This window comes from Micromesistius poutassou (genome assembly GCF_964030765.1).
Source record: "Micromesistius poutassou genome assembly, chromosome: 1".
NCBI lineage: Eukaryota > Metazoa > Chordata > Actinopteri > Gadiformes > Gadidae > Micromesistius > Micromesistius poutassou.
Window position 1 is genome coordinate 14,649,130 of NC_140271.1, and position 25,882 is coordinate 14,675,011.

General features: G+C 50.2%; 1 protein-coding gene across 2 annotated transcripts; it reads right to left on the reverse strand.

The window, feature by feature from the left end:
• Nucleotides 1–1,005: 1,005 nt before the first annotated feature.
• Nucleotides 1,006–25,206, reverse strand: aatka (apoptosis-associated tyrosine kinase a; the record flags this gene model as incomplete). Of its 2 annotated transcripts, XM_084466142.1 has the most annotated exons (14): nt 1,006–1,545; nt 1,738–1,947; nt 2,042–2,252; nt 2,356–5,845; nt 6,871–7,020; nt 7,258–7,379; nt 7,484–7,568; nt 8,290–8,423; nt 8,743–8,830; nt 9,116–9,234; nt 9,551–9,630; nt 13,533–13,674; nt 16,940–17,073; nt 25,152–25,206. In XM_084466142.1, the coding sequence occupies 14 exons, from the start codon at nt 25,204–25,206 to the stop codon at nt 1,523–1,525; spliced, it is 5,043 nt and encodes a 1,680-aa protein (XP_084322268.1). In that variant the 3' UTR covers nt 1,006–1,522. The 2 variants fall into 2 exon arrangements, with proteins under 2 accessions (XP_084322268.1, XP_084322269.1); XM_084466143.1 differs by lacking the exons at nt 13,533–13,674; nt 16,940–17,073; nt 25,152–25,206 and adding an exon at nt 10,081–10,212.
• Nucleotides 25,207–25,882: the final 676 nt, after the last annotated feature.

Here is a 25,882-nt window from a genome sequence, read left to right on the forward strand (position 1 = left end):
ATCCACTGTTTGGATTGTATTTTTTGGAAATTTTATTCTTTTACATTTTTCATAGAAAAATATCCATTCTCGACTTGGGAGAACGTAGAGGGCGGACCAAGAGGAAACTGGATTGGCACTTTTGAGTGGGAGGGGAGGAGGATCTCTCGATACAGCAGTAGTAAATTCAAGTCAAGCCTGATAACACTTTTATAACACTCAAAAAACATGTGAACGATATGTTATCTGTATTACACTTATATTTTCTCTCTTCGAGTCGTTTGAATTGAAATTCAAACCCAGGTATTTACGTTTTTCATAACCGAAACTAGGATGGATTAGACCGTGGACCAATGGGCACACTGGGGCGGAGACGAGAGGTTACATAGAGATGGAGGACATTCATGGTTCATGGCGGATTTGACAAGATGCATCTGAATGTGGTTGGATTCTACACAAGAAGCATGGGGGGTGGAGTGGGGGGCGCTAGTAGGTTAAAAAAATGCATACCATGTTGATCACATTATGTTTTCGTAACAACATTTGGTTGATATCTTCACTGTCGTTGACTACAATGCAATGTGAGGAGCAACCACACGACGTCTACGTAGAGGTGATGTGAATCGGTATAGCTTACAACTGTGGACACGAAGATGGATCATTGGGTCATGTCACACCGGGAGTAGACGGATGAACGTCATCAACATTGTCCTGGGGTTCGTCACGTTTTTTGGTGGATCACACACACCGTGGAGACCAGCCAATAGGAGTGACCTATCGGGCCTAACCAGGGGAAGGACGAGACCAGGGTTTGTGGTCGGGGTTTTACTGCAACACACTAAGCCTAGAGCACCGTCTCATGAACTCCACCCCTGCACCCCCCCCTGTGGTTAAATGAGAAACACCGTTTTGTAAGTTGGATGTCACGTCTACAGAGGTTTTGAAGGCCACCGTTAATTTCAACAACCCAACCTACGATACCCCACCCCCCCCTCGCCCCTGATTAAAATAGAAAGGGGTCTTGTTGTTAGGCGATTAGCGATAGCAGCATCCTTTTTTTCATCATGCTTTGTGGATTTAGCTACAGCATCGAGAGCTGTGACTGTCCAATCAAATGAGTTGGCAGAACCAAGGCAGCCAATGAGAAGAGCAGCAATGGAAGCATTTGTTTTTCTTTTTCTTTATCTCATAAAACTATGTCCCGTCGAGTTGCTAATTGGACATTGAGGCTGCATTGCGTCAATGAGAAAATAAATTATATATTATATTTGATCATTTATGTCTACTCTTTTGCTAACGTGACGCACAGAACGGAGATTGCTGCTTTCCTTATAAAATCCTGGCCGTCGTTATTAAACATTCAAACTGCAGCTCTTTGACTTTCTTTGAAATGAAACTGAATTCACCGGTGGGATCAGCAGTGTCTCATGAACCCAACCCCTGCAGATTCCAAATAAGTAGGACCCCCTAGGTATAATACTGTGTTGCTGCATTGTGGAGAACTTGGGTTTGGACTTTCCACACACCAGCTCATGTGATGGCTTCACTGCTGGTCTCCATCTTGCCCTGCGGGATAAGAAATTAGATAAGTATCAAGATCTTTCACCAATCAATAAAAAGCATAGAACGCTTCTGAAGTCTTAATCATCTCCATTTAACCCCACATAACGCGGTATGTACATGTTTATGTAGTGGAAACTAATTCAGAAGTTGACTGTATGTGAGTGCATTAGAGTAGGGTTGGCTTTGAATCCAGACCTGCTGGTGAGCCGACGTGGGGGTCAGAGACGTGCGTGATGGAGAAGCGGGACACGCAGAAGCGGTTGAGGGGCGTGGCTACAGCGAGAGGTCTCGGTGCCTCTGGACCGTCGGAGAGCGAGGTGGACGTGGTGTCGGACTCCGAGAGAGCGTCCGACAGGGAAGGCTCGGCATCCAACGGGAGGGCATCTTCACAGTTCCAATTCCCACCTAAAAGTTACCCACACAGGAACCGTTAAAATCCCACAGAAACACATGGACCAGCGCTGTGTTCCTTATTATTGATTGCTTCCGATGAACGTACCTTCTTCGGTGCTCCCGTTTCCCTGTGCATCACCGGGATCACACGTTACATCACCAGGACCACATGTTACATCACCAGGATCACATGTTTCCTCACAAGGCTGAGGCGCAGCTTCAGAGTGGTTTGAGTTTTCCCCCGGTCCGGACTCTTGCCCACATGCCTCTTCTGCTGTGGAGAAGCTGAAGTCCGACAGCTCCGCCGTTGGGCTTTCCTGGTGGACCCACATGATATATAGAAACAAACGGGTTACAGCGGCATTCGTCATGTTACACATTCCAGTTGTTGAAGTGAGTGCAGCCGGGCGTAATACTGACCTGGTCAAAGAGGAACACGGTGACGTCGTCGAAGAAGGACACCGCCTTCTTCTTCTGCTCCAGCTCGTCGCAGAAGGACTGGCTGAGCAGCGTGGGCATCTTCAGCAGGCTCCGGAGGTGACTGGCGCTGCTACAGTCGCTCACCACCACCGGCACCGACGTGAAGTCGTCCTCGCTCTCCTCGCTCTCCTCCTCCTGGATGTTGTAGGTCCGCAGCTCCTCGTCGGACTCGCTGTCGTCCGAGTCGTCCTCCTCTTCCTCCAGGGGGGCCCTCATGTCCTCCCCGCAGAGCTCCAGGAACGACGAGGAGGACGAGAGTTTGCCGGGCGCGCGGCCGGACTCGGCGCACGTGCCGTCCTGCGAGTCGCACTCCTCGCCGGCGTCGATGTCTTCGAAGTCCTCGTCTATTTTGACCGCCTTCGCGGCCTCCTCGGCCTCCGCGTGCCCCGGGTTGAACTTGGGGATCTCCTCGTCTCCGGCGGAGTCCTCGCTGAGCTCCGTGTCCTTGGAGCCGTCGTCCTTGAGTTCGGAGACGGTGGAGTCCGAGTTCACGGACGTCACGGGGGAGTAGTTCTCGGAGCCTCTGTTTCCGCGCGCGTGATTGGTCGAGGCGCCTCCCGGGATCGTGGCCAAAGGCTCGCTGTTGTTGGACGAGGGGTAGTCTGAGGACGGCTCGTCCTCTGAGTGCTGAGTGTTCAGCCCCAGGTCCTCCTCGGCTGGTCCAGACTCCTTGGTCAGACAGCCCCCCATCTCGGGGGGAAACGGTGACAGCATGGAGAGGCCGGGGTTCGGGGAGCGGCGTTCGGGGTCCGGCGAGGTTTGCGAGAGTTGAACCGCGGCGCTGCTCACGTTTTGTCTCGTGTCGGTCAGTCGCTCTTCAGTGTGAGTAAATGGCTTGATCAGATCCCCGTCAGCGGCGGCGGGACACCGGACTTTCCCGGCGCTGCCCTTGCGGTCACCCTGACCCGCAAAGAAGTTACTGCCCTCTTCTCGGGGGCTCCTCTCATTCTCGGCGTCGTAGTCAGAAAGATAGGCCGAGTCCCTGTACGGGTTCTTTCCAGCCAGTCCTTTGAGCTGGACGTGGGTGCGGCCGGTCACGGAGCAGACGCCCTGACCCGGGTCCATCTGCAAAATGAGCTCTGGTTTCTGGCTCAGCTCGGGGCTGGATTCACGAGGATCCGTCAGCTCGTGGAAGAAGAACTCTGGCGACTCGTTGTTCTCGGTGTCGTAGCCGCTGTCCAGGGACTTGGGGAGCATCGGGGTGTTGAAGGCATCGGGGCTGAAGGCCTGATCACAGGGACTAGCTGCAGAGGGAGACAGCTGGAGGGCGTCGACCGTTTCTGGGGTTCCTGCGAGATGCTTCACCGGACTGATTTCTTCCTCCTCGACCTCAGCGTAGTCCAGGTTGAAGTCGGCAAAAATCCCTGACGTGATGTCTGTTATGTCGTCGTCTTCGTCCTCGCTAAAGTCGCCCAGCCCCACCAGGCCCATGCTTGAACCCCTGAGGCCAACTCCACTGTCTAGCCCTCGGTCGGATTCAGAAACCTCACGTGTGCCCTGGATCTGAACCTGCATGCCCTGCATATAGGGTGACATGTCCCAGAGAGACACATTCTGCCCGTCAGACAGAGCTTCTATGTGGCCTTTGTAAGGCTCCGTATAAGAGACCGGAGAGTTAATGCAGCTTGCGTCCAGCATTCTCATGGGCTCAGAGTACAATCTATCAACGCTGTGAAATAATGGCTTGTCACAGTGTTTTTCTGGTTTACCAACTAGTTTTACACCCCTGGTGTTTAAATTTGAGCTTGCAATGGTGTCACTGCTGTTGAGATGATCTATAATTGAGTTGGTTTTATTTTGAGAGTCACTTATATCTTTTTCATTTTGACCCAGGTAAATATATGGGCCCAACTCTATACTTTTGGACACAGAGCTAGTTTCTCTTCCTGTGGTCTCTACGTAGCTAAAGGGCTTATAGTTGTCCACAGTGCTATTGCTCACTATGGTTTCAGGCCACAATTCTGCTGTGTTATTATACGATGTGGTGTACTGAAGGTCCAAGTAGCTCCCCTGCACGTTGGCTTGGTGCCTACTGCCAAAGCTCAGGCTGTTGTTATTAGCCGAGTGGTTGGAGGTCCAGTTGGTGGTGTCTGCCTCCGAGAACAGGTCGCCGTCCGTGTCATTCGTCACCACGCTCCTCCGCTGGCCCACCTGTAGGCCGTCGCCTGTCTCCACGTCAATGATGTGAGTAGTAATGGGCACCGCCTTCCTGAGGGGACCAATCACGTCGCAGTAGCCGTCGCTGAGCGTACAGTTCTCTGCGGTGCTAGTTTCTAAATACGGATCGCAGAATCCCAAACTGGGGCTGCTGATCGCTCGGGAGACACTCCTGGAGTTCTCGGTTCGCCCCAGGAGCGGCACGAGGTTCTGCTGCAGCTCTGACGACAGATGCTCCTCGGACGGGCAGGCCTTGCCCCCCGCCGCTCTGACCGCGGGCGCGTGCTCGCCGCGCACGCCGGCTTTCCGGCTCTCCGAGGGGCGGCCCCCCTGGGCGAGGGGGTCCTCCGGAGGAACGGGACTTGTGCTGGAGGCCCGCCGCATCAAGGGCTCCATGGTCAGGGAGACGCTGAGGCTCTCGTCCGAGTCGTAGGCCGACCGGTCGTTGTCGGCGGCGGCGGCGGCCCAGTAGGCGTCCGTCTGCCGGACGGACGAACCCGTCCAGCTCTGCGAGGACAGCCGCCCGTCCCCGGCCTCCCGCCGCGGGCTGTAGTCCTCCGCGCCGCCGTCGTCCAGGTTGATGTTGCACTCCACCGGCTCCTCGATCCGGATGTAGTACTCGCTGCTCACCGAGGGGCTGTGGGCGCTCAGCACCGGGACCACGCCCGGGTGCTCCGACTCGTAGTAGGACGGGGACGCGCCCGAGGCCCGGCTGTCGGGCCTGCGGGCCCCGGCCGACGCGCCCCCTTTGACCGGGTAGTAGACGTCCTGGTAGTGGGGGTTGCCCTGCCCCAGGGGCCCGCTGGTGGACGACGAGCAGTACGGCTGCTCGGCCCGCGCCTGCTCCCACTTGTACTCAAAGTTGAGGCCGTGGACGCTCTCGGTGACCGTCAGCAGGTCGTCGCCGCTGTCCGAGTGGAAGCCGTCGGAGAACTGCTCCAGGAGGGGGAAGGAGGAGGAGGCCGAGGAGGCCAGCTCCACCTCCGGAGCCGGTGCTGCTGCTGCCGCCGCCGCCGCCGCCGCTGCTGCTGCTGCTGCTGCGGCGGCGGCGGGGTCCGGGGTTGGGGCAGGGTCCGGGGTCAGGGCCAGGGAGGATATGATGGTGTGGGTGCTGCTGCCAAACAGGTTGGGCTTCAACGTGTTCCATCTCTGTTCAAAGTCCTCCTCGGCCTCGCAGGAGCCTTTGGCACACAGGTAGGTGACCAGCAGGTGGATCTCTTCGGTGCTAGGCCTCAGCTCAGGCTGGAGCCAACAGAACTGCATGACCTCATACCTACGAGACGTGACGGGGAGGAAGAGGTGAGGGGGGTTAATGGAGGAACAAGCTTTCATTGCGAACGAGGCTTGTTAATGAGGCAGTCAGACCAGAGTATAGTTGCATAGTCGGGATAAAGTTAGGTGTGGAGAAAGCTTTGAGTCAGCATGTTCTCTCCACGAGGTTCCTTGTGGAGAGAACTGCCTATTCGTGCCACTAGGCAAATCCATAAAAAAAAAATGGGTGGCCTACAAATGCTTCGTTCGCAAATATGTTTTTTGCATGCTGGTGTGTGTGTATGTGTGTGTAGGTGTGTCTGTGTATGTAGGTGTGTAGGTGTGTCTGTGTCTGTGTGTGTGTGTGTGTGTGTGTGTGTGTGTGTGTGTGTGTGTGTGTGTGTCTGTGTATGTAGGTGTGTCTGTGTGTGTGTGTGTGTGTGTGTGTGTGTGTGTGTGTGTGTAGGTGTAGGTGTGTGTGCACGATTGAGCCTGCCCAGTGCTATTATAAGCCCATAGCCAACATTTCATTAAGGGAGAAATGCTAAAAATTTTAAATAACATTTGGCTAACTTTCCGGGTACAGATGATTAAGAGGTCTGAAGTAAGGAACTGCCAAAAATAAATGGATCAAAGCCATTGATCGTCTCCCCTCGCAAGCTTTAAGAAATAAGGGACCTGGGCAGAGATATATTGATTGTGAAAGCGTACAAGGGCAAGTTATTGTGCAGATATAAATGGCATAATGTTTGTTTGGATTGGTTGGAAAGGTGTAATTAATTCAGCGATCACTACTTTTTATGATCATTTACGATGGACGGTGTACACGCTTATGCGTGAATTAAATCTTCAATTGCAATCGCTCGCTCTTAACGTTTGCCACCTTCACTACGTAACGTTTCTACTACAGCTATTCACCCCGTTACAAAATACCCCAGCAGCAACAATAACTGTCGTCTGGTAATGATATCGCTATAACTGTAGTTACAATTTCAGCCACTAGAGGCCGCTAAACGTTCATAGTGCAGTTAGGTGCTGGTGTCTCACCAGCGTTGAGCCAGTGGGGCGTCAAGCTGTGGTTTGGGCAGCTTGAGAAGCTGTTCCTTCACTGCATACGTCAGCACCTGTCTGTCTGAATAGTGCTGGTAAGGCTGGTTCCCCAGCTCAAACAGCTCCCACATAGTGACACCAAACGACCTGGGATGACAAAACACAGAATAATTACACATACTCATAAACCGGAATTGTTCTTACAGTTTGTTTGCGACGAAGGCTTGTGGTTTAAATTTAAATATGAGATAAGATAAGAAGTCAGGCCAATACAGATGCCGCTCTCTTTTATCTGTAGACTACATTTGTGTTATATTTGGGCCTATCGGCACTCAAACAGACGCCTATGTTAAAACAAAATGCCTTTATGCAGGTGTATCTCACCACACGTTACTGGTCTTGGTCTGGTCGACCACCAGAAGGTTTCCATGGACCTCGTCTATCAGCTCAGGGGCGATCCAGCGCAGGGGGACCCAGATCTGGTCCGGGGTCACAAAGTAGTCCTCCTTCCAAAAAGAAGGCCAAGACCAGAGTATTGAGCATGACCACCACGCTGAGAGTGTCAACGATAAACAAGGAAAACTAAAATGGTGACGTTTGAAGGAGATACCTTGTATTGGCTGTGCGAAAGGCCGTAGTCTCCTATTTTAACGTTCATGTCTGAAGTTAGCAGGCAGCTCCGCAGCGCCAAGTCACTGTCAATGCAAGGAACAATTTTTAAGACATTGTTAAAAACATTTCAAGCGTATCACTTACTACGATAATGTATATAAAGTGCTATAGAATCCATTGTTATAACAACATTACCCACATTGCAGGGATAAGGATATATAAAACATATTTAAACAATTCCACTTTAAATATATGGGTGAATAATAGGAGTGCTATTATTGGGTCATATTCTTCTTTTTTAATAGCATATATTATTCTCCCTGCCCCAAGGAAGTGCTAAGCAATTTCAATATTTTTTTTGTTTCCCCACTGCTCCATGGAATGTAGCATTGTGGAAATAGTCAACTTAACCCATCCCCCATGACATATACGGAGAGAGAGGAGTGGAGGAGGAAGAGTGAGGCTCGCCCCCGGCAACAAAATCACTGATGCTGGAGTTATATCACAACTACTCAATCAGCACCAGGATGTTGTTGCAAGGGGAGACCAGCAGAGGGCGCACAGGTCCAGGATATATCTGATTACCTCCCGAGCTCCCGACAACAATTTGAACATGGATTCAAGTAATTAGCCTTAGTAAAATCAAGAGATACAAAACAGAAAATCTCAGAAACATCTAAAATACAACACGAATTCCTAACAAAAAATGTGACTTTACAACTGTAGAAGATTTTCACTTGGCCTGGTCTAAGCAAAAATAGTGGTCATAACATTTTACCTAACTAGCTGGCTGTATTTGTTTACCTGTGAATAAAGTTGTGTTTGTGGAGATGCAGTAAGCCCGAGGCGATCTCGCACGCCATCCGCTGGAGGATGAATGCATCTGGGGCTTCCGTATCTGCTCCTTGACAGCACCGGAGGTAGCTCTTCAGATCACCCTGAGGTCAAGGAAGAGAAGACAAAAACAACAAGAAAATACTACAATCAATGTATGTCAGATTGCAGCCTACATATATACGCTATACATTCTCGAAATAAGAATGAAAGGAAAAACAAATAACCTGGAACATGTTTTTATGTGTATTTCATTAAATTGTATTAAATTACAGCTAATATAAATGTGAACCTGTCCCATTCAACCTTTCAGCCTTTTTATTCTAGATTTATCCAAACACCTGCACCTATTCCATGTATACATACTTAACCTTTTAATGCGGAGCTAAACAACCAAAGCCCTGCAATGCTACTCCTTCTCACCAGGGGGCAGAACTCCATGACCAGCAGGTAGGGAGTGACCTCAGAACACTGGGCCAGGCATTGCAGCAGAGCGGGGTGCTGGAGAGTCCTAGAAGAGGATACAATATCACACTATGCATAAACACATGTATTGGTACAGCTCTGAACCAGTCAACTCACTCGTTCACACACACACACACACACACACACACACACACACACACACACACACACACACACACACACACACACACACACACACACACATATGCAAACACACACACACACACACACACACACACACACACGCCATCTTTGTTCATTCAGTCACTTATCAATCCATTCATTCTGTTTCTGCTCATGTTATTGCAAATGCGCGCGGGTGCGTCATTACCGATATGGCTGGATCTCCTCCACAAATTGCATTTGCTCATGGACACTGGCGCTGGCGGTGAGTTCCTTCACCACCACCTGGGTGGTGCTGAGGCCCTCCGTCACCTCCCCCAGCAGAACCTGGGGGTGGGACAGGAGAACGCCGGTGGGTGAACGACCGGATCACCTTCACACTCTCAAACCAAGAAACCAAACAAAGGTGTACACCCTTTTCTACACAAAGAGGTGCCACAGGAGAAAGCATGCTGAACAGAAGTGGCGTTAGGAGCCAGCCAACTATTGCAACGAGGCTGGGAATGGCATCTACTTCTAACAATACATACATACAGTGTTTGCCATGGATCGGACCTCTTTGCATGTACGTTAACTCAAATCAATTGAACAAAACGATGGCAGATGTCTGTTAACTGGGTGAAAACGAGGAGGAGGAGATCACCTTGCCAAACCAGCCATGGCCAATCTCCTTTAGATACAGAAGGCTATGGCGCCCGACGTCAGAGGACTTCAGCAGCTGGACTGGAAAGGACCGAGAGGCAGGTTTAGTAGGGAAGGACCAGCAGACGAGACAGACAGACTGATAGACAGGGCAGACGGACAACAGACAGCCGGATATACAGATAGGCAGACAGACAGATAGAGAGACAGCTTAGGAGAGATAGACAGAACAAGTAATGATAAAAAAAAAACACTTCTGTTTTATCTCCTAACAGGAATTGGAACATCTATTAAATCATTCGAGTTATCGCGTAGAATTGGAGATTCAACTTGATGAAAACGCGAAGAAAGCAGATATGGAAAAGCTGATATTTTGCAAGGCAAAACACTCTCTGTACCGCTGTACTGGGTAGCACAGATGTAAGACCCGCTGGGGAAAGCACTTTCTACAGTATAGACACACCCAGGATCCAAGCATTTGTCCTGACCACACAATCAGGAGACACACTCTGCCCCTTTGGAATCAAATACCTCCATGGATCCTCATGTTTCCCCGATGGCAATGGTGGTGATGCAGGTGAGGAAAATAATGCCAATGACGGTGAAGGTGGTGGCGGTGACGGTGGTGACGGAGAGCAGGATCCAGTTCCATGGAACCAGCTCTGGTTCAGAGCGTGAGAACAGAATGCGCCCCCCCCCCCCCCATCCCTCTGTCCACCGTCCCCAGGACCCGTTACGAAGTCTCAGCAGGAGTGTGAGAGCCCCTCCACGGGGGGGGGTGTCTCGGGGAAGGGGAGGTCAGCCCAACCCCCCCCCCCCCCCCCAGCCCCTGCACACAGCTGAACAAGCCTGCCGCGACACTCTCTGGGCCCGCGGTCGACCTGGACAGCGATGCACGCTGCTCCGGCCGGGGACACACACACACACACACACACACACATCTGCGCTGTCCTTCTCCATGTCCGCCTTCCGCCCGTTTGGGATCTGAGATTCCCGGAGGAATCTTCTAGAGGTCTTCGCCCCGGGGGGAGGAGGCGGGTGGGGGGGGGCGGGCGGTTACAGCCGGCGGTGCCGTCTCTCTCGGTCGCATGAGGAAAGATGTCCTTTCTTTTGTTTCCTCCAGGGGACCCCGTCTCCTCTCGTTCCCTCCCCACCCTCCCCTCGACCCCCCCACCCCCCCCACCACCACAACCCCCCCACCCTCCCCCCCCCCCCGCCCCGCCACTCCACGCCACCCGGCCACCCGGACACCCGGACACCCGGCCACCGCACTCTGCCCTCCGCGCATGATGCCAGGCGGACCGTCTGATGACCGCGACCGGCTCGGCACGCAGACTCAAGACAAGATGTCCTCCGACGGGTGACACAGTGCCTACATAAACCCCCCCCCCCCCCCCCCAAACCCCCCAGCCCCACCCCTCCTGGCCGCCTCCCCCCTCCGTCGGCACCCAATGAGGCAGCAGCGCAGTAGCGGCATTCCTGCGTCTCTCAGGGGTACAAGCGCATCTCTGTCACACGCACAAAACCGACCTCTGTCATCATCCTCCCCCCCTCCCCCACCCCGTCTCAAGAACCATGCCCCATGGCACCCACACCCCCACCCCCTACTCTGAGGGTCATGGTGCATGCCACCACCCTCCCCTATCTCCATCTTGTTCCGTGTCACAGAGGCCCTCACTGTGTCGTGGCCCCGTGGTGACAGTCCTCCGCTGTCGCATTCCGTTGATAAACCCGGGCCCCTGCCTCGCTCTCGCAAAGACAGGGACATTGTTCGGTCCCTTGTCTCTCTCTCTCTCTCTCTCTCTCTCTCTCTCTCTCTTTCCTTCTTTCTCTCTCTCTTCCTGCTCCATAGCACACACACACACACACACACACACACACACACACACACACACACACACACACACACACTGTTTGTAATGCTGTCCCGTGGACAAGCCCCTCATACACACAAGTACAACCAAACATGCACACACACAAGCGCATTGACACGCAAAAGACACCCGCACGGACGCACATACACACGGACACACACACGGACACACACACACACACACACACACACACGTTGCAAGCAAGCAAGTAACGACAGCGCTCTGAACCATTGAAATGATCGGGCAGAGGTCGTCACGTTGATAAAAAACCTCTGTCAGAGTGAGAGGGAGATTAAGGGAGAGGAAGATGGAGAATGATTGCGTGTATTGTTATGCTGGGAAATCTGAAATGTGTGAGGGGCATTCTTGTCCCACACATGCCATTCCAAGAGAAAGAAATCTGGTATAGAGTCAGACAAATGTGATTATACTGGTGGTCTGGTACGGCCTATGCAGTAATACTTCGTCCGACACGCAGTCACACGCATGACGCGTGAATACTGGGGTGAATGAGTTGATATGTGATCTGGACATACATCAACATGCCTGTTAGGAGCCGCATCAACACTGGGTTTGTTCGGGGGGTACGTAGGGGTTTAAATCATGCATGCAACTTCTGAAAAGCATGAATCCATGCTTTGTTGCACGCCAGTGTTGTGATGTGGTCGTCCTTTGTGTGTGTGTGTGTGTGTGTGTGTGTGTGTGTGTGTGTGCGTGTGTGTGTGTGTGTGTGTGTGTGTGTGTGTGTGTGCGCGTGTGTGTGTGTATGTGTGTGTTGAAGAATCACATTCATCTGAGGTTTCATATTGCCGGTGTATCTGTACCTGAAGGGTTTAAAGTTATTTGTGTCCCCGCACCGACAGATATCCTTAGTTTATGCTGCGTGTTATTCACCCCGGCTGCAGATAGTCAATCATATCTTTTGATTGATTTGAAAAGTTAAAAAGTACAAAAATAATTGTTATTTAAGTGCACGACCAAAGTGTACAGTTGAATTGATTTCATAGTTATGATTTGTACTTGTGTCAGTTACAAATAAAAAAAGACTGCAATACTTTGGAGTTGAAATTACCTTTATTTAAACAAATATTTGCAATGCAAGAATACAAATGAACAAATGTATTGATAATCGCAAAACGGCAGAATGCATGTGTGTAAGAATGTATCCATTCTTCATACATTAAACATCCACAGTGTATACATTGTCAGTTCTATGCTGGCTTTGTTGCCCTGTCTGTATTCCTCTTCCTCCATCCCTCGCCTTGCAACACCCTGACCAATCGCAAAGCTGTAGCTGTGACACCACAGGAGGAAGGCCAGCCATTGGCTGTGAGCCTTAAGGCTACATCGTCCACCCATCATAGCCGGTGCTCACATCGTGGATCCCAAACGTATCGCCCCCCTCTGGCTAAGCACAGCACCGTCAAGAAAATGCCCGGTGAGTCACCCAGCCACTACGATCCTATCTGGGCTCAGAAACACTGAGTACGTACATACAGGTTCAACATCCCCAAACCCAGCACCCATGAACCAGGGGGGGGGTGAACGCTACATGCATGAAGAACACATGGCCACGAATCCCAATGGGAGTGGAAGCCGGAATGCCGTTATGCAATTCCAAGTCCACTCCGCCGTGAAGTGTGCGCGGCACATGCGACGCGTGCGTGCGTACAAAACGACCACGGCTCGCTGAGCAGCAGACGGCAGCAGCAGGGCCGGGCCCCAGCTTGCGACTCTTCACACATGGCTCAGCACTGCAGCTCGGCCCCCGCTGCTAAAACGCATTGGCGTACGGAAACAGATGCGTGAGGCATGCCCTCTCCGCGGTGAGGCAAGACACGCGGGGGTAGTATCAGAACACTAAAATAGAAATAATACCGTCTAAAAATAAGGGGGGAGGACAGAGAGGACAGCAAGGAAGGAGAGAGGAGAGGACAGAAAAGAGCACGAGGGAACGACGGGAGAGGAGCGGAGGATGAGGATAGAAAGAGGAGAGGAAAGAGGAGCGCCGAAGAAGCGCGCGCGCGCGTGTACGCATGTGCACGCGCGCGTCCCTCTGACCGTGTGTGTGTGTGTGTGTGTGTGTGTGTGTGTGTGTCGGTGTCTTACTTGATCTGCCGGGCTGTTTGGATACGGGCAGGGAGACCTCGGTGAGGGGCAGGATGTAGACCTCTGGGCCGTGCTGAGAGGAAGGGGAGGCCCGGGTGGAGCGCTCCCCCTGGTACTCCTCTCCCTCGGTGTTGTCAAACTCCTGGAGCAACACACACACACACGCGCGCATGCACGCACGCATGCACGCACGCACGCATGCATGCACGCACACGCGCACCGACAGACACACGCGCACACACACGCATGCATGCACGCACACACACACACACACACACACAGGGGGTCAGTCATGCAGTACTTAGTCAGCCTACGACTGGGAGAGACGGACACAATAGCGCAACTGTTGCGCTGACGTGGAAATGGGATACAGCGTGCCCACATAAATGCTAATGTAGTCCCTTCTGTTGTGTATTGTGTGGTGGCGTGCTGAGAGGCAACATTCTCCGCACTGTATAGGAGGTGTACGCAAAAGATTATACCCATCCCACACACACACACACACACACACACACATGCGTAGACACACAAACAAGCAACAGACCGACAGACGCAGAGAAACACACTAACCCACACATTCAGCATAATACAGCACGACAATGTTTGATTGTCACTGCCATGCTGTAGAAGACTTGCTTCTGCTCTCATCAGCGAGAAACAGCAATCCAACTTTTATGCGGCATATGTAATATGGGCCTCGCAAACGGACCCGCGAGGTCCCCGTTGACACGGGAAAGTGAGGTTGAGTTGGCGCATTGAACCAGGCCTCCAACACCGATGATGCGAGTTAAGCAAGTGGTTCAAATAGTAATCCACACATTCGATGTCCAGCTTTTCTGCCACATCTGTCACAGCCATAGCGGGCGCCAGGTACGAGTACTGAGCCTCACTCTGTGACTCATGCGGGGCGTTCACAGAGGTCACACAGTGGAGCTTGTGAAACTAGTTTACATACAAGTAATAATCGGAGACAACAACCCCCCCCCCCCCCCCCCCCCCCCCCGAAACCGACCGTTTCCCTTCAGCTGGTATGCCGAGACAGGCTACCGGTGTGCCGCCTGGTACCATGTTAAGCATCGCACCACCACAGAGAAAGTCTGGCAGCCTGGTCATTGCCGGCTGCTCGTCAGCACTGGTTACTGCTGTAGTGTTAGGAAGACAGGCGTCGTCCCGATGAGTAACAGAGAAGGGAGGAACGTATAGAACGAAAGAAAAGAACGACAGGAAGAAGTAGAACAAGAAGGACAGACGGAGGAAACCAGAGAAGGGAGAAATAACAACAAAATACAGGAGAAAAAAAAGAAAGAAAGAAAGAAAGGAAGGAAAGAAAGTAAAGAGAAAGATCGAGAAAAAAAAAATGTAGACACTAAAATCGAAAGGAACAAACGGACGAAAGGGCGCGAGGGAGCGTGCACGCACTTCACGCCCGCCCCGTCCGCGTGGGCACACACCGGCTCTTTCCGTGCACGAACGGAAACATCTGCTGCCCGGTGCTGCGGTGTACAGTGTGAGGAGGGAACGCCTGCCACCGGTGAGTCAGGGCTCTGCGTGGGCTTCCCAGGCATGGAGCCTTCACTTCCGCACAGCCCTTTAATAGCAGGGCCCCCCCCCCCCCACCTGATGAGGGGGAGGCGGGGTAATGAAGAGCTTTGGGATGGCGGGGCTGCCCGCTCGTGACCGTATGGCTAAGCGTACCTCGGGGGGCCCGATGAGGCTGAGCTGTAGGGACCGAAGCGTGGGAGAGATCAGGGAGAGCACCGCTTAGGGTGACGGCGATGATGTGGATGCACTCGCGTGTATCGGAAGACTACCGAGCGCCTGCGAATTGTCGTTGTTCACGTGTTCGTTTATTGAACGGAATTATTTTACTTTTAAGCCTTAAATCAAATGTCGGTAAGGTTTGTTCCTTGCTCATTCGTTTCACCGATTTCAACAACGATTTTTTTAATCGAAATCGCTATTCCCAAAAACACCCACTGTGTCCTCCTGACAATTGTCACTCAACCCAAATCACACAAAACATCACAATTGGAGTAGTTCCAAAAAAAAAAGAAGATGAAAAAACACGTGCGCTTAGGAATCATAACGCAAAGCTAGTAGATTGTATTTATTTGTATTGATTATATTATTCTAACTAGGACAGCTCCACGGACGTTATTCACTCACAGTTTCACCAAGGTCCCTCTCCCCTCTCCTGCATACTCTACCCTCATAAGGTAGAGCATCCCATAATGACACCCTGCTCTGCTGGTGTCTGTCCCACGCCGCAGAGCTAGAGAGGAGCTTCTTACTGCTGACACTAGTCTCACCAGACACTGACCTGAGGCAAACACCTGCTTCAACTCCCAGTGTTGACACACACACACACACACACACACACACACACACACACACACACACACACACACACACACAAATTGCAATCATTTATATTTTTTTCCTGCTACATCTATCCCTGAGACACTCACCCTGCGATTACTCAGCATGAGAAATACAAGATACACACACACACACACACACACACACACACACACACACACACACACGCACACACACAGTCACGTGACTCAGGCAAGCGAGCACGCATGCACACACTCACACACCTATTCGTTTTCTTATTTCCCTCTAGCGTCTACCTCTGAGACGCTCAACAGGAGACACATTACAAGATACACACACACACACACACACACACGCACGCACGCACACGCACACACACACACACGCACACACACACGCACACACACCTGTGTCAGCGCTCTTTGCCCTCATCATCTCACTGCTCCTGATTATTTGTACCCTCAAAGTGCTGAGTCACGCTGGTATCGCTGCGCCCTACAGAGAGCACCAGCACTCGCCAGGGCCAAGGGTACGGTCCGCTCTGACAGCCCCCCCCCCCCCCCCCCCAACCCCGGAGGTCCCTGCCGCTGCTCACTGAGCTCTTCACATCCGGCATCTGGAGTGGAATCCCATACTGTACATCACATACATACACGGCCGGACGGCATGCGGCTCAGGAGGTAGCGCGGGTTGGACGGTAACCGGAAGGTCGCTAGTTCGATCCCCTATAGCTCCTCCTGGCGTCGAGGTGTCACCCGAGCAAGACACCCCTAACCCTGACTGCCCTCCCGACGAGCTGGCTGTCCGCCTTGCATCATGGCTGACACCGCCGTCGGCGTGTGAATGTGTGCGTGAGTTGATGAATGTTATAAAGCGAATATTGTAAAGCGCTTTGAGAATCCACTGGTTAGAAAGGCACTGTACAAATGCAGTCTGTTTACCATTTAGTCCATTTAATTTACTGGTGCCCTGGTTGACTTAGTTATTTGTCGTTGATGTTCTGCATCTGCCTGTTGTACAGCATGCTGTTCCACCCGCCCACCAGCGGGTGGCGGCAGTGAGCTTACCTTGAAGCCGATGTCGCCCTTCTTGCAGCAAAGGCAGGCCAGCATGAGGAAGACAAAGGTGAAGAGGCCTGAGAAGGAGACGGCCACGACGGCCAGCGATGACGGCCAGGACAGCTCGCTCAGGGGAGTGCCATCTGGAAGAGCGCAGAAGAAGAAAAAATCTTGAATGAGTCCAGGGTTTAGACCGTTTTCACAGAGGCGTCACCTAGGACAGCACTACTCATAACAATAATAAGGTCTCCTCCTCAAGACAAAACGAGCGGGCATTTTTTTAAATCACTATTCAAAGGAGCAGACTAATATTTTGTGTTGTGAGCGAAACCTGAGTTTGTGCTACGATGTCATTTGTCTCTAGAACCGAGAGTGAACCGCATGAGATACGCTATATTGTTTATGAATGATTGGGAAGTGAGTCTCATGAGACGTTTCCCCTCATAAAGCCAGCGCTTGTTTTATCCAATATGAACACATATTTCTCAAAAGGACAGAGGTAAAAGTTACCTTTACAAACCACGACCATGTACCGTACATTCAAATCTAACTGGGGGATGGACATCGTGAGGCAGGCTATTTATAAGCAGCATCAATGCAGACGTTTATGAGTAGTATTCATATAGTAAAAATGTAAATTAATTCCATATATTCACAGACCAAGTAAACAGCCTGCGGATGAGGATTTATGATAGCAAGTGCAGCTCTCGCTTTAGATTGTAACTAGTAGGTAAATGAATGACTGTATCTAAGGAAATATGCGATATAGGATGCATTTGATGCATTTGATATAAAAAACAGATGCTATACACAATACACACACACATGAACAGGTATTCACACTCACTCACACACACACGCACACACACACGCACACACACTTCACCCCTTTTAAGCCTTGACACTATGATGGGCCAAACTGCATACTGTACCTCTGCATGCTTCCATGCCCCCTGTTTGACCCTGAGGCAAAATATATATGCTGATATGGATAGACAGGTACTTGAACACACACATGCACCATGCACACACGCACACACACACACACACGCGTAAAATACATAAACGTTGTCTGTGTGGCAGACAGAGCAGGGAGCTACAGTGTGTTTGGCGAGGCGTTCCTATTTTACCCCCTCTAACACATTGCCATGGTAACAGCCTGACGGGCTGGGCCAAGGCAGCTGATTGGCTCTCACAGTGCCATTGGCCCTCCTACTCCGTTTCGCTACTTCATTTCCCTAATGCTGACACACACCTTCATCCCCCCCCCCCCCCTCCTGTCCAGCTTCATCTCACTACCTTCATCTCCACCGTTAAACATACTTCACAGTGTATGCTTGGAACGTGTGCCAATGGGGAGTGTGTGGACGGTGCGTGAGCAGAACAGACTATTATATGATCATTGATCATGTCTATGACATGCGTAACATGTGTATCTGATTCCCATCTGGGAAAAAAAACTGTTTATCTCATTTGATCTCTTCTGGCCTCATCTGACCCCATTTTATATCTTCATCAAATTTGTATCTTATTCTTTACAAGGATTAGTTCTGGATTGTGTATGTGTGTGTGTGTGTGTGTGTGTGTGTGTGCGCATGTGTGTATGTCTGTGTGTCTATGTGTGGGTGGTTGTGTGCATGCATGCGTGTGTGTGTGTGTGTGTGTGTGTGTGTGTGTGTGTGTGTGTGTGCACGTGTGTGTGTGTGGTTGTGTGTGTGCGTGCGTGCGTGTGTATGTGGGTGTGTGTGTGTGTGTGTGTGTGTGTGCATGTGTGCATGTCTCTGTGTGTGTGTTTTTTTTGTGTGTGCATGTGTGTATATCTGTGTGTGTGTGTGTGTTTGTGTGTATGTTTGTGTGCATGTGTGTATGTCTGCGTGTGTGTGTGTTTGTATGCCTGTGTGTGTGCGTGTCTGTATGTCTGTGTGTGTGTGTGTGCATGTGTGTGTAAAGGTCAGTGAAGGTGTCTATCAGACTCCACCAGGAGGAGCAGTGCCCTCCAGGTATATTCTAGTCCGTACCAGACGGAGACCTCAACAGAACAACAAACAGTCTGGAACGGAGAGCCGGCCGGGTAAAGACTTAAGTCTTGAAGAGCGGCAGGGAGTGAATTACAGTTTGTATATGAGGGCCCTGCGGCCCCTATGCATGCGCACAGCACCAATAATATCAGAGACCAAAAGCTCAATAAATCTACACCTTATGCCCCACATGCTGCCCACAAAGAACCCATAGATAGGTACCAATCCCAGGCCCTGTGCATTCCTGCACTCGTGAGAAGACCCTGAACACTAGCTTCATAAAGTACAGCTATCCTGCTGACAGGTCAGACATGACCTCCAGCGTCTCCCATAAGGAGAACACTTTGGAAGCCATTTCCCTCCGTCTCCCTCCGGAGTTCGGTGTTCTCCATTCATACGTGAGGAGCGCATATTATGTTCCCTTCTTGTGTTTTACTGCAGTTTAAAATAATATAATAGTGTCCCTGAGGTTAAGAGAGGCTGAGAAACGTGATTAAGGGAAGGCGGACGTCTACGACGGCAGGGCTGATTCAGTACTTTGGAACCAAGAGGACGGTGTAAAACAAAACAAAGATAGAAACAGAGGAAGTGGAGATTAAAAGGTTTGGACAAGAATGGAAGAAAAAATAAAGCGAGGCAGAGAGAGAGATAGACAGAGAGAGAGAGAAAGGGAGAGAGAGAGACAGAGAGGGAGAGAGAGATTGACAGGGAGAGGGAGAGGGAGAGGGAGAGAAAGAGAGACGGGGAACAATGACATCAAATGTTGCGGGCGGAAGGAAGAACAGCGAAAGTAAAAGCATAGATAAAGGACATTCGTGTGTGCATCCGTGTGTGTGTCTGTGTGCCTGTATCCGTGTGTCTGTGCCTGCGTCTGTGTCTGTGTGTGTGTGTGTGTGTTAGAAAGTGTGTGTGTGTGTGTTGGTGATAATATGTTGGCGATAATGTGATGGCGTGTTAAGCGCAGTGTTATCTTAGCTTTCATGCTCAAGCTCATAAAAAAAGCATACCCCAGCGAGTCAGAGCATTGCTGTTGCTGTGCAGACGAGGCAGGTAAGACCACTGCTCCGACACATGGTGCCTGAGACTAAGATCTACACGCTGTGCTTTGCCCAATGCCCCGCAATGGTCACTACTATTCAAATATGTTGAGTTACAAGGACAGGGTATCACAAAGAGAGACAGAGAGGACTTTGTATCATGCTTTTGCCTCAATGTTTGTCAATGTACATTCCCCACGCCTGTTGTTGAGCCATATGATTTGAATTTGAAGGTAGAGAGAGAGAGAGCAACACGGATGAAGGAACTGCACTAACTGCCACTTACAAAAAACATCAAGGTCTAGGCATCACACGCATTGTACACAGTGATTGAGGACACACATCAATTGACTGTATTGACAGTTTCACAATAGAAAACTGCTGCCATATACTAATATGAGAATGTATGGCCCCCTTGTGGGGTATGCAGGTACAGCATAGATAGAGGCCCAATGATAGAGCCCAGTGGCACACCAGAGTTCACAATGCATTGGTCACAGGGTGCAGTGTCCTGAATTATCCTGTAGGTCCTCCCCAGCAGATTACAATGAATATGGGACAACGCAATTCTCATTAGATCAAGGATTGCATTGCAGGTCAACATTATAAACATTGCACTTTTGTCAAGCATTAATAAAACCATTACCAAACCAACCAATGCCATGTATTGGTATGGCACGGCCCAGTACTGGTATATATTGCTGTTGGATGTCTGTAGTGATTGGAAAATAATGCTCCATGCAATGTTTGCACTGTTTTTTCTTTCATAGAGGAAGCACACGGGTTACTGTGAGAAAGGAACAGGACAGGACATACTGCAGTACTGCTCTTGAGGCCTTCTCTAAGCTCATCGGTAGCCTTCTCTAGGCACCAACACCCAATACACCACCTACACACATGCATACACACCGTCTCAAAGACACACACACACACACACACACACACACACACAATGTGAACGGTCACGTGATAAACGAGATTAACGCACGCACAAATAAAGTCAAGCAAACACTGAAGTCATACGGAAATATAGCAGAACTACAAAGCCATTTAGCTGGGATGTGTTTCAGCTCACATTTAGTGAAAATAATTGCAGATGTCAGAGGGCTTACAAGGCCTGGGATAAAGAGGAAGGGAGAGAAGGAGGGAGGGAGAGAGAGAGAGAGAGAGAGAGCGAGAGAGAGAGGCGGTGATGAGTGTCATTATGTCGTTAACTCGGAGGGGAGGCCCAGGGGAGCAGGCCGAGCTGCAGGGCTGTCATCCTGGCAGGAACGAGGCTTCTGCAGGGAACACTCACTCGCCCAAGTTGGTCGTTGCCTCATGTGTCTTCCTTTCGGTTAGCTAGCTAGCTGGTTCGATGGTTGGTCGGTTAGTTAGTCAGTTAGTCTGTTAGGTAGCTAGTTAGATAGCTAATTGCTTAGGTACATAGTTAATTAGTTAGCAAGCTAGCTGGTTCGATGGTTGGTCGGTTAGTTAGTCAGTTAGTCTGTTAGGTAGCTAGTTAGATAGCTAATTGCTTAGGTACATAGTTAATTAGTTAGCAAGCTAGCTGGTTCGATATTTAGATTGTTATTCAGTTAGCTAGGTAGCTAGTTAGTCAATGAGTCACTTAGTTAGATAGCTCATTATATGATCAATAAGAAAGCAGCACACAGATAATAGATGTATTGGCATCTATTATCTACAACACATTCAAATCATAATTTACCAACTGCACTCCCCTCCCCACGCGCACGCACACACTTCCTGTGACCTTTACACCACACATCCCACACTATTTAAAACCCCAGTCTGTTCCCATACAAGCTTCCCAAACGGGCGGCCTTTGGGAACAATACCTTTTATACTTGGTCAGTTGAACATTAGCTTAGCCAGCGTTTCATGTTTAAATGTGTCGAGCCACTCCATGGTGTCATCAGTAACAAGCCGGGCCGCAGCGAACCGGAGTCAACAGCGAACTCCCCGTTGCTCGGATGGTAGGAATCCAACGCGCACACAAAAGTGTATACATGGCGTGATAGCATTGCATAGCGCGGTGTGCCCGCGTGGCTGCGTGTTGACGTAGTGAATACACTTGCGCACCACCAGGACACAGCTGAAGGACAGAGCGCGGCGGCGGTCGGACCCCGGCCGCTGCGTCGACAGACTGCTGATTGATAGCTCTGGAGCCGCTACTGGCAAGTCAAGTGACCCTTAAAGGGTGATAGTATGGATGCAGCAGGCCTCCTTGGTGGAGCAGGCCTCACACAGCTGCAGAGACACTCGTGCACACGCACACGTGTGCGATTGGTCAACTGCTAGCCACAGCTAATGTCTGCCGGCTTCTCGGTGCAGCCGTGGGGCGGAGAGCTCTCCGTGGTGCTGAAGCGTGAGCGGCGGTGAGCGCAGGGCAACTCTCTTTCCCGGTGGTGAAAACGGCTAACCCCAAGCTAGCTCAGTGCACTCAGGTAGCCCCATGTAATGAAGGTTGTCACCCCCTCCCCCACTCTCTCTCTTTCACTACTTCTCTTTCTCTATTTTGTTCTCTTTCTCTCTCTCTCTCTCTCTCTCTCTCTCTCTCTCTCTCGCATTTCCTCTCTTTGTCTCTCCTCTCCCCCTTTCCCTCGCCCTCTCTCTCCCACTTGCTCACCCTCCTTCTCTCTCCTTCTCCCCCCTTCTCTCTCCTTGTTTTTCCCTCTTTCACTCTGTCTCGCACACTTTCTCTCTCTCCTTCTCTCTCCCCTATCTCGCACCCACACTTTTTTGTTTCTCTCCTTGTCACCCTCCCTCTCTCTCCACCACTTTCTCTCTCCCTCTGTCACGGTGCATAACCCCAGAGGAGAGGTTCATTAAAGCGTGTTCCTTAACAGGTGTAGATGTGAGGGATGGCCTCACTCCAAGTGTGACTTCTAAATCATTCATCTGTCCTTATGGCCACGACTACCCCTACAACAGACATTTCTCCTATCTCTGGCTTTAGCGTGCTGCTTCAAATATAAACATTTGTCCCAAACAATTGCATTTAATGTCACTTACACACGCACACATGCACACACATGCATTCACGCACTTGCACGCACACACACACACACACACACACGCACACACACACACACACACAAACAAACACACAAAAGCCCACACACACACACACACAACAACCACACACACACACACACACACACACACACACACACACACACACACACACGCGCACTCACACACTTGCACCCACATAAGGGTGCACGTGCAGACACGTGCACACATAAACACGCACAGTTGTTTATCCAACAACTCATCACTCAATATCGCTCATTCAAATCAACCATACCGTGCAGCTAATAACTGTGAATGTAGTTACAGAACTGTGGACTCATCTCTGGGGAGACGGGCTTGAGTGGTTCCTACCAGCTACTGCGGCCTCTAAGTGCAGGAGATTTCCCAGTAATTAATAGAACCATCATATCATCTGTCTTGTAGAAGTCTGAGCCAAGGCCACAGGTCCCCCAGCCAGCCATTACAAGCAACCGTTAACTTTGGCCCGCTTCATTCAGAATGATTTATATTATATTCATATTATACAAAATAAGGTTGTTTAATATGTTTTAATCTTTACAAACATGCGTAACCAGCATGGACGGATGATAATAATTAGTAATAAATAATAATAATCCATTAATAATGATGATTTTCTCCTGTACTGTTCTGTCCTTCATAATTTGTGGGTAGTGGTGGGAAGTGTTGGCATGGCACTCATTGGTTCCTTCTGACACGCCCCTTTCTATCACCTAGGCAACATTGATTCTCAATCCCATTGCTAGCGAGTCAGTGAACAAAGTGCTAGCGATGGGCTGCTCTTCTGAAGCTATGTATGACATCGCCATGACAAACGACATCCACAAATGCAAGACCCCATCTATCAAATCAAACCAGTTTAGTAGTGCAGAGATGTGTTTTTTTTATCAACCTATCATGGGATCTGTTTGATAAACACTGAGTAATGTCATGGTTGTTCTGTTTCATTGCTGTTTCTTCATATTCTTCTCGAGGAGGATATAAAGATAGACTCATCACATATTTTTACAGACGTAACCAAAGACATGAATTTACACACACACACACACACACACACACACACACACACATAGATGCCTTTATGTATGCACACATGCAGGCATGCACACACATGTATGCATGCACGTACAAACCCACACAGGCACACACACACACACACACACACACACACCAGACAAAGAATAATATAAATAAAACGTAAAGCCCTTCTCTGACTTTCATTGCATGCTCAGCACACCAGGGGGGCAAGTGGAAGGCTGGGGGGGGGGGGGGGTCATGTTTATACACACACACACACACACACAACGAGTAATGTATTCTGTTGTTCAAGCCAACATTGAGGCTTTCCTGGCTACCATTTGAAGCACACTCGGCCCCCTATACTGCAGCAGCCCCTATAGTCCCTGCTGTCACCCAGGGACACGCAGGCCTGCTTACTGCATACGAAGCAGGAGGAGGAAGACAACACCGTGGTCTCTGTAGGTAGATCGTCTAAGGTGGCAGGTTACACCTCTGATCAGGTCATTGCGATTATTATCAACCTTATAAATAAATAAATATATATATTTATTTATTTATTTATAAGGCTAATATATCTACCTATATGTTTTAGACACACACACACACACACACACACACACACACACACACACACACATGCACGCACACACACTCTCGCCAGCATATGCACACACACACACACACACACACACACACACACACACACACACACACACACACACACACACACACACACACACACACACACAACTAAAACTCACAGCTGCATGGGTGTACGTGCTGAACCAATGCGGAACCAGTGCGGGTACAACTCTTAACCCTTTTATCGCCAAACTTAAGGGCTTGGTAAATAACATCCTATTTCTGCGTAGATCTTGGAAGAGCAGCTTGTCATCTGAACGTCACATTGGTAGCAATGACTGGTGTACAATGAATGGCATTGCACAACATTGATCGGAGCATATATCCAAATCAATGTATCCAGTGTGATATAACGTAGGCCTATGGTAATAAGACACGACAAGGCATCACAATAACGGCACCCCATTTGACTACAGTGCATCGTCCATCGTGTGTGTCACTCGCCCTTACCTGTATCAAAGTGGGAACTGAAGGCAAAACTGGGATTGAAAAACGCTGAAGACATGGCAATCGCATAAAGGGCCAGAGGCATCCTCTTCACTGTGTCAATGGGGTGATGTTACACACAAACGAAATCACCCTAAAACACAACGAGTGTGTACATTCTGCACCGTGGGCTCATGCGTTACGGTGATGGGGACCACGGAGTGCGCAGCGTTTTATCCCAGTAGACATCCCGGGTCCGACTGTCCTCATCCACGCTCTGCTCACACGGATCAGGATGCAGATGTTGTTGTCCTTTACATTCTGCTCACGATGTTTTTTTACGGAGTCCTGCAACATTCGCTTTCAGTGCATAGACTTGCTTGGAGCGCTGTTTTCTTTCGACACGGGTTTACTTAATCGCCACTCTGGTCGAGGAGCGATTCCCTTATTCACATCGTTTCATTGATGTCGACTGCACCAGGCGTTTGGCAACGTGCCAGTTCCGTTGGTTATCAAACAACCTTGGCTTTTACGATCGTCTCCTTTTCACGTCGTTGTCCAATGACCTCGCTTCAAATCGTCGTACATATTTGCGTTAAATATAAACGGCCACAGACTGATCTGATCAACCACATCCGGCCAAGGTACCCGATCATGTTGGAATTGGGATGGCACCGTCGCTGGTCCCTGGGTTTCGATTCTTTGGAGCGCGCGCGATTGCGTGTGCGTGCGTGCGTGCGTGCGTGCGTGCGTGC